General features: G+C 41.0%; 1 protein-coding gene across 1 annotated transcript in view; it reads left to right on the top strand.

Moving 5' to 3' along the window:
- Dnajc13 (DnaJ heat shock protein family (Hsp40) member C13) overlaps positions 1-16,016 on the top strand; it is a 106,381-nt gene that overhangs the window by 47,593 nt on the left and 42,772 nt on the right. The window contains exons 23-31 of the mRNA XM_029481990.1: positions 876-1,029; positions 5,539-5,642; positions 5,726-5,885; positions 7,094-7,156; positions 7,793-7,894; positions 9,623-9,727; positions 10,983-11,185; positions 12,232-12,316; positions 15,521-15,675. Of these exons, the coding sequence (XP_029337850.1) occupies positions 876-1,029; positions 5,539-5,642; positions 5,726-5,885; positions 7,094-7,156; positions 7,793-7,894; positions 9,623-9,727; positions 10,983-11,185; positions 12,232-12,316; positions 15,521-15,675 (1,131 nt within the window). The remainder of the gene's footprint in view (positions 1-875; positions 1,030-5,538; positions 5,643-5,725; positions 5,886-7,093; positions 7,157-7,792; positions 7,895-9,622; positions 9,728-10,982; positions 11,186-12,231; positions 12,317-15,520; positions 15,676-16,016) is intronic.

Here is a 16,016-nt window from a genome sequence, read left to right as displayed (position 1 = left end):
AAAAAAAAGTAGAGAGAGAGAGAGAGAGAGAGAGAGAGAGAGAGAGAGAGAGAGAGAGAGAGATGATAAAAGCCAAGAAGATTGTGAGAGATGGCCCGTGCCAGCCCTCAGACCCTCGCCTCTGCAGCCTTGCAGAACCAGAGAGGCGCGTGCAGGGAGAAAGCACCTGCTTTGTGAGGCACACTCAGGGTAACTGAGGCTGTCTGCAAGGTGGCATGTTCATGTTCTCTTGACCAGTTAAGGTAAATATTGGGTTTGAAAACACGCCACACTACTTGCATCTTAGACCATTTAAGCCATAGGATATCCTTAAGTATATGCTTTGGATTTCTTCCTCAGGAACCCTTGGAAACATGGAACCCTGAAGTGACCCTCTAAGGGGCTGCTGTTTGATAAGTAGCAGATAGGAAGTCCGTCCACCCCAGCTTAGATTTTGTCCACATTGGCTGTAACGGCTTTTCCAGCAGTTCTGCAGAGGCCTTTGGGTCATCTGTGAGTGCCACATAGGTTGCTCATCCTGCACAGCCTGAAATTGGACATATGACAGTATTGTTTTCTAGTTTGAATTTTTGTTAGTTGTAGCTATCTATGTTTAAATTTCATACAACTTTATCTAATATCTTAAAGTTCAGGCTTTCACCATTTATATTGAAAACTTCCAAAATAAAAGAATTTTATAGTGAATGTGTGTTAATTATTAGGTTCTACCAATGACATTTTATTTTGCTTGATTAATACATATTTTATTGTTTCTTGGCAAGGTTTAATAGTCTTGTGCTTGTCCTGCCTATTATAAGATACAGTACAGGCTATTTATTGGTAGGTTTTGAGAAATGCTTGTTTCATGCGGTTTCCTCATTTCATGTGTGTTTTAGGTTTAGTCAAGACCACGCTAGATCGAACCTCATTTGGAATTTTAAAACACGAGAAGAACTGAAAGATGCCCTTGAGTCTGAGATGCGGACATTTAACATCGACAGGGAGCTGGGCAGCGCCAGTGTCATCTCCTGGAACCACCATGAGTTTGAGGTACAGCTTTGTCTTCATAGCATGTAACCGGAAAAAGGGAAAGCACATATGTAGCCACATCGTTATCTTTCCCCATGTAATATACCAGAAAATACTGGGACATTCTAGTCTTTGCTTGAGACCAAAAAATTTAAAAATGCCTTTTAATAAGCTATTCAACATACACTGAGAATCATGCATGAGTTTGAGTAACCTTGGCTTGTGCGTGCAGATCATCTTGGCATGTTCCCCCACACCTGGGACTTTAGATTTGTTCTTTATTGGAATGTAGATTTTCAGATTATGATTTGATTCTGGTTGCTGCTTTGTTAAACTAATAGATGTGAAGAACAGAGAACATACATGATAGATAATTTTACCTGGGTATTTAAGTGTATGTATGAGTATGATGATGTGTGACATGCAGTCGTGTGCTATGTGTTGTTTTGCTTATTCATGGAGCATAACATCAGAGCCATCTGTGTTTGGTATTAAGCATGCTCTGGGCTTGTTGCAAAAAAGCAGAATAACCCAGCAACAATGGGCTTCTCAGAGCATATCCTCATTGCTAAGTGATGCATGATTGTATATAATTAAAACCAATGTAACCATTGGTCAGACATACTCCTGCTGGCTTTGCTCTTTAACCCAGCTTCTAAAGTATATCATTTAAATGTACTCATCCCCTCCTGGAATTTTTTTTGCATACTTTATTTTAAGGCACTTGTAGTCTCCTAAGTTTCCTTTGATTCTTTTCAGTTTTCTCAAGTCTTCTCATCCCTGTGGTCACAGCTGACCTAGTATCTTTTTTTTTTTGGTTTGGTTTTTCGAGCCCTGGCTGTCCTGGCACTCACTTTGTAGACCAGGCTGGCCTTGAACTCAGAAATCCGCCTGCCTCTGCCTCCCGAGTGCTGGGATTAAAGACTTGCGCCACCACGCCCGGCTCTGACCTAGTATTTTAGGGTTCCAGTTGCTACAATGAAACACCATAACCAAAAGCACACTGGGGAGGAAAGGGTGATGTGGCTTACACTTCTACATTGTAGTCTACCGTGGAAGGAACTGATGCAAAGACCGTGGAGGGGTGCTGCTTGCTGGCTTGCTCTCATGGCTTGCTCAACCTGCTTTCCTATAGAATCCAAGACCACCAACCGAGTAATGGGACCACCTGCGATGGGCTGGCCTCACCCGCCCCCCATCACTAATTGATAATTTGCCCTAGAGACTTGCCTACAGCCCCAATTTATGGAGGCATTTTCTTAAGGGTCCCTCCTCTCAGATGACTTCAGTTTGTATTAAGTTGACATAAAACTAGCCAGCACCACTGGGAATTAGTTCTTGGGCCTCTTATTTATATTCATCGCTTGATTCATCATCTCGTGATTATGTTGTTGTTGTTGTTGTTGTGTTTTCTGAGAGCTCGTCAGGTTTTGTCTCCTGCTTCGGCTTTCTTTCCTACACTCCGTGCATATGTTCATCCACAAGCTGGATATATAATGCTCTCTCCCCAGAGTTACACTATCGTTCTTCCTACTTGTCTTGTAGTGTTTTGGTCGTAGCAAATCTTACTGTATGATCATCACTGCCTTCACCCTTGCCCTCTGTTCCATGTACTCCTGTACTTGTACATGGTGACAAGGTCATCTGATTCCCAGTCAGGCAGAGTGCTGGACGTAGAGCCCAGTGCTGCAGTGCTGGCCTGACATGGGCGAGGCCCTAGGTTCAATTCCCATATTGCAGCAAACACAGATGGGAGTGGAGTGTATAATTTCTCTGCTTAGGCCTTAGTGCACCTGGTACTTGTCACCTCATGTACTATATTAATCTGAGTTCTTGAAATGACTTCCCTGTGTATCCCTCAAACAAGATTGGTTTTGCTTTGATCTTATCTCATGCTTCTTCTCCCTTGGTTCCACTCACACTAACTTCCCAGAAACACCACATATTCTTAACCCAAGATCTCTCTACTTAATGTTAGCCTCTGCCTAAAATAAACCTTTTTTCCCTGGAAGGCCTCATAATTTGTTTTCTCATCTCCTTCAGGTCTTTTCTCCAGTGCCATCATCTGATAGACCTTCCCTGTCTATCCTGTAAAAGCAGAGTCCCCTTCGTATTACACATACGTTCTGTGTGTTCCCTATCCTATCCACAGGCCTGCTTCATGCTAGAGCACTTACTATCACCCAAAAATTATATACACGGATTTCAGGTTTCAAAACTATTTAAGATATATTTTTAGCTGTTCCTCCACAACTTCATGCATGCACACAGTATATTTGGATCCTACTCATCCCTCCACTTTACCACCAACTACTCCCAGAGGAATCGCCACATCCCCTCACCACTTCATTCCCTAATTGTAGTTTTGGTCCTGGCTGTTCTGGAACTCACTCTTTAGACCATGCTGGCCTCAAACTCAAGATCTGACTCTCTGCCTCCTGAGTGCAGGGAATAAAGGCGTGTAACTGGCTAAGTCTAATGAGTGCTGCCCCATATATGCTTGGTAGGAGCATGAGCAGCCAGTCTACCAAGGGCCACACCCCTAAAGACCCTGCTTTTCCCTCGCCTCGCAGCCACAATGTTCAGTAGCTCCTTAGCCAGGGACAGGGAATGTTGACTGGCTTGGTCTTACGCAGGCAGCCAGCAGCTAGCCACCGTTGTGGTGCGCTCCTAAGTGCACTGGCCCTGTCATTTCCAGAAGACACTGTTTCCTCTGGCCCTCCCCCACCTCCAGCTCTCACAGTCTCTGCTTCCTGTTCTTCAGTGTCCCCGACCCTAAGAGGGAGAGTGTAATAGAGATGTCCCACTTAGGTCTGATTAGTAATGAGTCTATATTAACTATCGTATGCTACAGAACATTCCCTCTAATGAGGACTAAGAGCTGCATTAATCTGTGGGGACACAGATCCATGCTTACGATTTATTGAATTTTAAATTTTTACATGTTTATGTGTGTGCTGATGTGAGTTTATGTGTACCATATGCATCCACCTGCAGGAGCCAGAAGAGGCTCCTGGAACTGGAGTTAGTAAAACTGCCTGATGTAGGTGCTGGGAACTGAACCTAGGTCCTCTGCAAGAACAGTGTGTGTTCTTAACCCCTGAGCTACCCGTCCAGTTCCTAGAATTGCATACTTAGAAGGCAGTTTGCTACTGTGTTCATTTAGCAAAATAATCATAGTAGGCTCACGTCTGAGGCTGCAGATCGTTGGCTAGATCCACTGTACCAGGCATAAGTTTCCTCCTGCGCAGCAGCCTTAAACCTAAGCTGAACTTTGTTTTACGACTGCTAAATCCCCAGTGTACAGAATAAGAATAGTGCTACCACAAGATGGATGCTCAGTAGTAGAAATTGAGTACATTGAATATTCAGAATCTACAGAAGAAAAGGAAAGTGGATATAATATACTAATGTACTTTTTTTATAAAGCAGTTGTTTTAGACTCTGTATAGAGAATTTTGATAATGTCATCAGGGAATTAATTTTTTACAGTTATCCATAATTCTTTCCTTGTGATTAGCAGCCTAAGTTGTGAGGGTCCTGGTGCTCTTCCAGAGTCTGGTCCTGGGTCTCCCTCACACATGCCCTACCCTGACAGTCGAGAAGGGCTCCTGAGGTATTAAGATGTGCTTACCATGTTGATAGTAGGCCTTGATGTTGATCAGGCACAAAGGACGAGCTGAAGCAGCCTTTGTGTGGCGGGCAGGCAGTGCTGCAGGGAAGACTGTCCCCTCTGCACAACTGTGGAACTCCAAACTGTTGAAGCACAGCCATGCATAACCTGTCAGTATTTATCTGAAATAGTCACAGTATAGGAATAATAGAGGCCTCAGAGATGGCTAAGTTCAGATTCCCAGCACCCACACTAAAATGCTAAGTGTGCCACTAGCTGTTCTTCAGAGTTTAGTTCCTAGAACCAACTGTACCTCCAATCTGAAGGGATTCATTGCCCCCTTCTGGCCTACACAGGCACTGCACACGTGTACACAGACTTACATGCCAGCAAATTATTCATACATATAATAAAACATAGAGGGGACTGGGCAGTGCAAACATGGCAGCACACATTTGCACCTGCATTGCTGGTCAGAGACAGATGGAGACGGCAGATCCTATAGCTCAGGAACAGCTGGTCTAGACAAGATGGCAAATTCCTTAAGATAGAGGAGACCTGTAGAGGGTTATACCCGGTGTTGACCTCTGGCCTTTACACATGCTTGGAGACACACACACACACACACACACACACACAGAGTATATTACCTTTTCTTTTTTTTTTTTTTTTAATGATAGACTCAGCCAGGCGTGGTGGGGCATGCCTTTAATCCCAGCATTTAGGAGGCAGAGGCAGATAGATCTCTTGAGTTTGAGGACAACCTGTTCTACAGAGGGAGTGAGTTTCAGAATAGCCAGAGCTACACCAAGAAACTCTGTTTTGAAAAAAATCAAAAGGAAAGAAAACAAGTGTTAAGCCATGAATAGGAAAAAGTCTGTTATAATCTAAACTGGTGTTTATGTTTGTTAATAAAGGTTAAATATGAGTGCCTGGCAGAGGAAATCAAAATAGGAGACTATTACTTGAGATTGTTATTGGAGGAGGATGAAAATGAAGAAAGTGGATCAATAAAAAGATCGTGAGTCTCTTTTCATATCTCCTTGGTTTTGCTGTCGCTATTTGTTTCCTGGTTGTTTCTATTGAATCTCTTTTTAAATCTAGGTATGAATTTTTCAATGAGCTCTACCACCGCTTCCTGCTCACTCCAAAAGTTAACATGAAGTGTTTGTGTTTACAAGCCCTTGCTATCGTTTATGGCAGATGCCATGAAGAAATAGGGCCCTTCACAGATACGAGATACATCATTGGGATGTTAGAAAGGGTAAGGCCACTGTGGGGGAAGGGTGCTGATAGATAGCGTCAAAGCTAAGCTGATGGCATTGCCACAGTGACTTTCTGCATGAGTTTCTGTATAATAGCTATTACAGTTATTTAAATTTTACTAGAAGGCATAGGAAAATACTGGTTTGTTTTTTTCAGCTCTTGATTTTGAGCAACTTTAGTGACTTTGCCAACTTTAAATGTGGGAGAAAGCAAGAGGTGTATAATAGAAATAGTAACTTCCAGAGTTGTATCTTTGAGTTTTCATTTTGGAAAAAAATCATGAATATTTCTGACATTAAATTTTAAAGTGTGAAGACAGTGAAGTTGCTTAGAACACTGGTGATTTTAAAAAGGAAATAAGTTAGCTTATATTTTGTTTTATGCAGCTTACCATTCAACACTTGAGCATTGGGGTGGAGTGAACTTGGCTGTGATGTATTTGATGCAGAGTATTTCCTTCATTCTTGCATTAGTATTTATATTCTTCTGTTTTAACCATTTTAATGTTCACACACTGTATGAAAGAGAGCCGTTTCACAGCCAACCGTGATTGTTGTCAACTCTGAGGCATTGCTTTATGGAAAGTTCATGAAGCAGGCAGCACAGCCAGTGTGAAAACCCTGTTGCTAGCACTAACCTGAGCAGCACCCTTGAGTCCTTTGTTCTCTTTGGTTTGTGTGTATGTGGGTGGGGGAGAGGTGTGGTGGTCAGGAGCTTTCTCAGTGGCCTAGGCTGCCTGCAAACTCAGTGTATAGCTCTGGCTGTCTTTGAACTTGGGATCGTTCTTGTTTCAGCCTTCCAAATGCTAGACTGATAGCCTGTGCCACTATGCCTATTGTGCAGTCCAGAACCCTAACTGTCACTCCAAGGGACTGGAGGACTCTGGGCACTGTGCTTTAGGCACTTGCCTTTCCCTTCTCACTGACATTCATTTCAGTGAACCGTTTGCAAGTCTAGGGAATTTACTTCATGTCTCCTAAAAGCTGTAATGACATAAGAATATCTTCCCCTCCAGGAAATTAGAGAAGTGCTACACATTCGCATGTAAAGTAAAACACTTAAGAATTGGAGTGATTCAGGCAGACAGCTGCAATTGTTTCTTTAATATCTCAGAACTGATATTTCTTAGGAGCTGTCTTTGATTTTGTGAAGCTGTGTCTGGATTTTTTTATCCACTGTTGACTGAATTGTCATTTATTTCATCAGTGCACTGATAAACTTGAGCGGGATAGGCTGATCCTCTTCCTCAACAAGCTGATCCTTAATAAGGTACAGTATTCCCTATGAGTCACTGTCACTTCATAAGGTACAGTGTTCCCTATGAGTCACTGTCATTTCCCAGGCCTGCGCCCAGGCACTGCTGACCTGTGGGGCTGCTTTTCTCTTAAGACAAGAACTGAGTTTATAGAGGGAAAGGTTTGCCAGTTTTCCTGAGTGGTCTGTCCTGGTGTTCCAGGCGCTAAATGGAGCCTAGTCCTTTATGTTTACAGAAACAGACAGGAGGTGCTGGAGGTATGGCTCAGAGGTAGAGCACTTCCCCAGTGTGTGTGCAGCACTGCATAAGTTGGAACATGGAAGAGTTCTTTAATGTATCATTTTGTTTCTGGTTATTGGATAACCTGTTTACTGATGGGCAGGATAATTGTAGGGCTAGGGTTTATCATGCCACTTTGTCTTTATTGGGGGAGGAAAGTGCTTACTCAGACTGTATTAAATGGACATTCTTACATGATCTCTTTATGGGATAATTTTGTCTTTTGAATCCAACAAATGCCAAGTAAGTATGGTTGCATGCCAGCATGTCTAAAGCAATTCCACATGTGCTCACCCTAGAGAGTGTTCTAGGTCACTGTACCGATTGGAGAGGAAGGCTTTCAATTATGCAAAGACGCTTTCCTCTTTCAGAAAAACGTTAAGGACCTCATGGACTCGAACGGCATTAGAATTCTTGTGGACTTGCTAACTCTTGCACATCTCCATGTGAGCCGAGCGACAGTCCCCTTGCAGGTACGTTTGCTTTCTAGCTTCTACAAACTGTGTGTTCCTTGGATACAATTTTAGACTCACAAGAGTCTTTGAAATCTGCACCTGGGTTTGTGTTTCTCCAATGATTACAGTAGCGTGAATGCTGGGAGATTAATGCATGCAAATAAAAAGGAATTATTACCATCAGAATCAGTTTTATTACTTGATAACATTTGTCTTTTATGGAAAGGTAACTGTATTGCTAAAAAGTGGCTTGGTTTTAATACAATGTGACCTTTCAGTTAATTATTGGATATGTAACTAGAATATCATCACTGACAAACATCAAGAATATATTTTGCCCTAAGGCCACTGGGGACATTATTCAAACCATATAACAGGACAAAGCCACCAAGGCCTGCTCTGGCACTTGATTTAAAGAAAGATCTATACTTTAGCCTATTTGATGTTTTATGTCTTCAGATACATTTTTCTGGTTCAAGATATTTATGACAAAAAGAGCCTTTTAAATATTTTAGAATGGGGCATTTTGGGGTTTGGGTATGACTAATAAAAATCACAACACTTGTTAAACACCATTGTAGTATACTAAGACTGATCTGGAATACATTCACACTCGAAACCCCTCAGTAGCCCTGCGTGGTGGTTACCATCACTCTTCTGTTTTGCAGCACAGAACCTGAGGAGCAGAGCCTAAGTGCATTGCCACCTGAAAGCTCAGAACCAGTTAGATCCAAGAAGTTCAGTTTTACTTTATTTACAGTTTATTTAGCCATTTTGTTTTAGTTACAGTTTAACTATGAAAGCTTATTATTGCAGGAGTTATTTACAAACCATGGTACACAAAACTTACATTAAAAACTCTTATCTTCCCAAAATATTAAAAAACTAAGAATTGTCTGTGATGCTAAGAGAGAAAATTATTTTAAAAAACAAACAAACTAGTTTTTCTAATTTTAGTTAGTTTTGTCTGTGATCCTGGAAGTTGGCAGCAGTCTGAGCCAAGAGTAGTTGGTGGTTCTGTGTCCCCATATTTATATTTATAATCAATGGAAAGGAAGGGGTGGATGAACGGAGGAGGCAGGGGAGGTACAGGGAATCGAGTGCTGCCCACTTCTGCCCTGCTTGAGTATGGTTGAGCAGGTAGATGCCTGTGACTCACTAAAGCTACAATGGACTGAGACTCCACTGCTTATCATAGGAGTAGATTAGGAAAGGTTTCCCTGGTGAAGTTACAGTTCATTCTACAGAGCGGTCTTCAGGTAGAACCTAAGCGTGTGCAGCAGCAGCCGCCGCCGCTGCCGCTCTTGGTCTAACAGTGTGGGGAAGGGACGGGAAGTGTTTACCCTGCTGAAGCCTGCTGCGCTGGTGCTTTGACACTGATTCTAGCTGCTTACTGAAGCCCAGTTCACACCTCTCCCTGAAAACTTTAATATGTTGGACTTCATAGTTTCAGGTTAACATTTGTTTATTATGTTATTATTTGCAGAATTCTTTGCTACTGAAATTTTAGTGCCCTGAGAATTTATTAATGGCCACAAGGAATATAGGTATCCTTAAATTTAGATAAATGAGTGAATTTAGGAAATTGTTTATTAACAAAGAAACAACATTGACTGTTCCTTGGGCATTTGGTCCTATTTCTGAAGGAATTTAAAAGAAAAAAAAAATCTTGCGACCAAATTTGGTACTGTGTAAGTTGTTTAATGGCATCTGCCTTAGAAATAACTGAACTTTCTTGTATCATAGAGCAATGTGATTGAAGCGTCTCCAGATATGAAGAGAGAGAGTGAGAAGGAGTGGTATTTTGGCAACGCAGACAAAGAAAGGAGTGGGCCATATGGATTTCATGAGGTGTGTACTGTGTACAAACTTCTTGGAATTTCTTCTTTGTTGTTTTTTTCTTTGAGAAAGACTCTTCTAGATTTTACCGTGTAGCCCAGACTTGATAGATACGAACAGCACAGATGAGCAGTGTCATACCTGGCAGGCCTGTCTTCTTATGCCCTCTTATTTAGTACTCATATAGATGTGCACTATTTAAGTTTAGATACTATTTTTATTTATGCAGATGTAAGTGTTGGTAAACATATGCCACATGGGTGCAGGTGCCCAAGGTGGCCTGAATAGGGCATCAGATGGCCCAGAACTGGAGGGATATGTTTTTATGAGCCACCTAATGTGAGTGCTAGGAACTGAATCCTCTGGCATAGCAGGAATTGCTCTTATCTTCAGAGCCTTCTCCCCAGCCCCAAGAAGTACATTGCTTTAATCTGATTACTGTGTTCAGTACCAGTGGTCATATAACTCTGTTTCCTCCTAAAGAATTAGGTGACTTAGGGTTCGAGAGATGTACATCTGTGTACAGAATGTTACATGGAATCTTATAAGGCAGTTGTTACAGGACTGATACTCAGGAAGTAGTGTAGAGTTTTCAGTGAATTGTATACAGTAATGATTACTGTCCTAATTATATGCTACTGAATACGTTTGGTACCAGTGTGGGGAAGGGACAGAAAGTATTTAACCTGCTGAAGCCTGTGCTAGTGTTTTACTCTGATCCAAGCTGCGTACTGAAGCCCAGTCCCCCCATAACACACCCCCAGAAAAAAAAAACTTTAATATGTTGAACCTCATAGTTTCAGACTTGACATGGTAGGATCAAATTTTTAATATGTGCCAAAGATGAGAGAGTATCTGTTAGTTCTGGAGGCGAGAGCATCCTCCTTCACCACAGGGTCTGACCCTGGCCTCCTCGGCTCAGCCTCTTAGGCTCAGTCAGAATTGGACCAAAACAGTTTTAAGAGAGCCAAGCCTTCTCTCACATAATTTGGTTATTGTCCAGTCTGCCTATTATTTGTGCATTTTCCAGTGGTCTTTGTACTCTTCTGTTGGCCAAGTGAGTGCTTATTCTTACATTAATAGTCAACTTTGGGTTCCTGAAAAGCTGCTGGCAAGATCTTGTGTATTTCTAGTATATGTGCCACGCTGGCACATAACTGTCTCCTAGTGGAATGTTGTTTTTTATGTACCGTACTGATATAGAAAACATTGGCAAATGTTTCATTTGATATTGTGTTTGTAATAATGATGCCTTCAATCAATTAAGATGCAAGAATTATGGGCCAAAGGAATGTTGAATGCAAAAACCAGATGTTGGGCTCAAGGCATGGATGGATGGCGACCGCTCCAGGCGATACCTCAGCTTAAGTGGTGCCTGTTAGCCAGTGGGCAGGCTGTTCTGAATGAAACTGACCTTGCTACCTTAATACTGAACATGTTGATCACAATGTGTGGATATTTTCCAAGCAGGTACAATGTCATTAATATTTTTATGACTAACCGGGGCTCTCAGACTTCCTCTCCTCCCCATTATGTAATGTTACAGGGTTACTTACTATAGCAGCCTAACAGAGGTGTCCTAGGTGACTTGGGATACGGCTTCCTTGAAACAGTTATAAAGAAATAGTTGGCAAGTTATATTGATGTGGTAGAAACTGGAAACAGCCGTTTCTGGGAGGTGCCAAATAATCTTCCACAATGTATACGCACCAGCTAGGCTCTAGCAGTGGTAACAATCCTAATATTCACATGGGTTAGATAGGAATGGTTGGAAACAGCTCCCTGTAGTCCATGTCAGGGGTAGGTGCCAGATCTTGATGTGCCAGGCTGGCCAGGCCTGCTGCTGAAGCTGGGATGATGGTCAGTCCACAGCTCACTCCACAGGACCAAGCAGGCGAGGATTTGTTTCCTGTAGTAACAAGTACATTTGTGACCTTTACCTAGATAGAATATTTCAGTCTTCATAAAATATTTGTATACATATCATTTTGTTTTAATGCTATTCTAAAGATATCTGCTAGTTAGAAATTACTAGAAAATACATATATAACACTCTGTGTTCATCTGCAGATCTTTAAAATTAGATTAGATTCAAGCCATACAGTTAATATTTAGAAATAGTAGTGCATTGATTAAAGCTGTATTTGAAGAGTACCGACCATCATTAAACTAAGGTTTAAGTTTATTTGATAAAGCTTGATAGAGCCTTTGGGGGGACTGTCCACAGACAGTGTGTTAGACAACACAAAGTTTAATCAATTAAATAATAAATAAGAGTCTTTGGCTCTTCTAGGGTACTGTTTTTCAAGGAAATCTTATGGAAGGAAATGAAGTCATATTAAACAGCCAGTAGATTTAAACCAAATACCTAATCATGTTCCCAGCTGTATGAGAGCTTAGTCTTCATTTACAAAAGAGGAAGGTAACTTGCTTCATGCCTGGTAGAATGCCGTATGCTCTGAGTACACACTTTCCAGGAAATACAGTAAATGTTGACCATAGGAAATATTTTCTAGGGACCAGGATAATGCCATCATTCGTCCTCTGCCCAGAGTGAAAAGACTGCTGTCAGATAGCACCTGCCTTCCCCATGTCATCCAGGTGGGTCCTCGTGTGCTGCCAAGCTAGAACACTAATGTAAAAGTCATGTGATCATACTGTAGCTCTTAGCTTTATTTCATTATAATCCATTTCGTTTTCATAGAGCTGAACCCCAAGCTACATTTGTTTCATTTATTCACTTATTCTTATTTTCAAGTCTTGTTTATTTTTAGTGTGTATGGGTGTTGTTCCTGTGTATATGTCTGTGTGCCATGTGCATCCCTGGACCCCTGTAGGCCAGGAAAGCGTAGAAGGTCCCCTGGATCGGGCTTACACCTGGTTGTGAGCTGCATTGTAGGTGCTGGGAACCAAATCCAAATCTCCTACAAGAGCAGTCTATGTCCTAACTGTAGAGCCATCTCTGTAGCCACAGTTCTGCATTCTAAACTAGGTTTTTAATCTGGGTATACTGGAAATGAAATGTGTGATGTCTTCTTCAGATCCCAGATTCATCCAAAAGGGATTTTATTTAGAGTCTATTCTTCAAAGTCACATCGCTGTGGGAGCTGCAGTGGTGCTCTCCTTTGTGCTGCAGATTGGCATGGGGCTGCAGGGGATACAGCAGCCCACAGATAAGGGAGTGGTCATTTCTCTGACAGGTGGAGCACACCTCGCTAGTGTTTTCCTCAGGGTTTGACTGTTTTCAGATGAGGGTTTGTTTTCTTTGTTTTGTTTTGTTTTGTTTTGTTTTGTTTTGTTTTGTTTTGTTTAGCAACCACTTCAAAGCATAGAGTTGGGTATGTAAAGTATCCTAAAATTTCCTTTCTTTCTGCATTTTGTTGTTCTTTTGGAATTTACAGTACCTATACCTGAGACTAGCATAAACTTTAGAGATATTTAGGTAAACTTCCTGTTTTTTCCTTATTATTAGAATTATTATTATTATTATTAGAAGTATGCACTCGTTTTTCCATTAATACTACATAGGCCTTATGATCTGCGGTGGTGATTTTTGCCATTTGACATCGAGAGTGAGAGTTTATATGTTCTTACATTTATGTGTTACATTATGTGGAAAACACTGATTTCTGAACTTGAGAACATAATTAACATCAGCATATGTTATAGTAACTTTTCTATTGCTGTAGAGAGACACCATGACCAAGGCAACTCGTATAAAAGCAGCCATTTAATGGAAGGATTGCTTACAGTTTCAGAATCATAGTCCATTAGCAGCATGACAGCAGGCAGACTTGGTGCTGGAAAGTTAGCTGAGAGCTGCATCCTGTCACTAGCCCATCCCTAGTGACACCCTCTCCAGCAAAGTCACACCTAATCTTTCTAATTCTATTAAAGAATTTTGCTCCCTGGTGACTAAGCATTCAAATATACGAGCCTATGGGGGGCCATTCTTATTCAAACCACCACAGCATGCTTATACATATGCTTTCCTATTATGGACATTTCTGTTCATATGTCTAAGTGAAAGTGCACTGTAAGCTTTTTTAACTGTTACTAGCGAATCCCAGAAGAGCAAGAGAGTATGTATCTGAGGTAATACGAAAAGAAAGGGATTTGTGCTCATTGGATCCTGTCAACATGAAGATAAAGTACCCAGAAAAATTGTCTCCCAAACATTCTCCAGGGTTTCTAATACTGAAAAGAAAAAAGTAAATGCAAAGAGCATTGCATTGGAGGTCAAGATGGTTGAAAAATACTTAAGCATTGTCTGTATAGAATGGAACTTGGTCGATGAAGGGTATCTATTTTGAATAATCAAAACTTTTAGTGGTATCTGAAGAGAAAGGAAAAATGTGATGAATTTGGCCCCCATTCCTCGAAAGAAATACTCTCATCTGGAACTCACCATGTAAACCTGGCTTGTCCTGAACTGCCAGAGCTCTCCTTGCCTCTGCTTCCTGAGTGCTGGGATTAAGGTGTTTGGCACCGTGCCCTGCTAAATTTAGCATCTTCTGATGGCATATTTGCCTGTTTATTTTATACTGGATTCTAAATATTTCTTAAAATACTTTCCCTGTAGTTTAAAGGAGCACTTTATCTTGCTGGAACACAGGTAACTCAGGCTGTTTTCCAAGCACTGTGCCCTGCTTAGATAGGGTCCTGTGTCTTCTCACTGTTTTGGCCATATGACGGACAGCACAGCTTAAGAAATCAGTGAGTGATATAGTGCACAGTGAATGGATGGTCTCGGTTTTCTTGTGCAGGACAACTTGAGATACTCTGTTGTTGATTGATAATGTAAGGCAAAACTCAAGATTTGCTGTTTCCCTACCTAATCCCAAGCTACATCTGTCCTTCACATTTGAGAAAATCCTACATGATTGTCCTTGACTGTTCCTTCCTAAACCTTGTCATAGAGTAGAACACTGACTGCCTTGTTGAGCAGATAGGACTTAAAGCAAGAGAAATTTAATAGTGACTTAAAAGACAAACAGTTGTTCTTTCTCACAACTGAGTCTAGACTATTGGCCTGTCACCAAGAGCCAGTGCTTGCATTACACCCTGTCCTCCTCTTACTGAAACTATCAGCCTGTCAATAGAGCCAGTGCTTACACCCTACTTTATATGCTGGGTTTGGTTTTACTAGTAGCAATTAACTTCAAATTTGGGGTTCTTTGGAAGCAAGTATTCATTGAAAATTGAAATGTCACCTTTATTATGTAAATAAGAAGTATAACTAAAATGGCTTAGCACACATTCAGAGCAGTTCTGCTTAGATCTTTGTGAGCCTGGATGTAGTGAGTGGCTGAGGGTCCCACAGTGTCCTAGAGCCCATTGTCTTTCAGGGCCTTGTGGCAGTGGCAGCCTCTGAGTTTCACTTTAGCCCTGTTCTCATTCTTGTTTTTCTTGTCAAGTCCAGTGTCCTTCAGAGAGGTTTTCATTGTGTCATTTACTTGAAACTAATGCAACACAGACATGCATGACATGGGTGTATACACCTGTGATCATGTGCACATAAACACACATGTAGACAGCACATGCATGTGCATTAGAAATACTCTCAAGCAATCAACTTTGCCTGAACAACATAACAAAACTAGCTTTGGACACGCTCGGGCTTTTATCTGATCATATTTTGATCAGTTCTCAACAGTTTACTGCATTGCTATCTGCAGTAAATGTAGAAGGAGCCCTTTTTAAGTCGGTTTCCAGTCCTATAACAAGTTTACTGAGTCCCATGGATATAAGAAGTGATAACCTCAGCATAACTCACCAAGCAAAACATTTTATTTGCTTTTTCAGTTACTGCTGACCTTTGACCCTATCCTTGTTGAGAAGGTTGCCATCTTATTACATCACATTATGCAAGATAACCCACAGTTGCCTCGCCTCTATCTCAGCGGAGTGTTTTTCTTCATCATGATGTATACAGGTTCCAACGTGCTTCCTGTTGCTCGGTAAGACCATGAAGACCCTGTCTTAAATTACTGTCTGTTATGTGTGGGTGGGTGCGCTTAATAGGAACTTTTGCAGCATTGCTTTGTCATTATAATCGTTACCTTAATTAAAATAACTAAACATTTGGAAAGTAGAAGAAAAGAATTGTGCCGGTTTACTAGAACTAGTATTTGAAATTGATTTTACTATATGTATGTATATATTTAATATAAATACATTTATGCTATACATGGAGTTGTGTATTTTGCTGTCTAAAATAAATATTTTTTATATAACTATGTAACCCTTAAGATCATCAAAATCTTTTTTTTTTTTTTTTTTTTTTTTTTTTTTTTTTTTT

The sequence above is a fragment of the Mus caroli genome, chromosome 9 (assembly GCF_900094665.2).
Source record: "Mus caroli chromosome 9, CAROLI_EIJ_v1.1, whole genome shotgun sequence".
Classification (NCBI taxonomy): domain Eukaryota; kingdom Metazoa; phylum Chordata; class Mammalia; order Rodentia; family Muridae; genus Mus; species Mus caroli.
The sequence above is the reverse complement of the archived record's forward strand: the minus strand, read 5'-3'. Positions and strand labels throughout refer to the sequence as shown.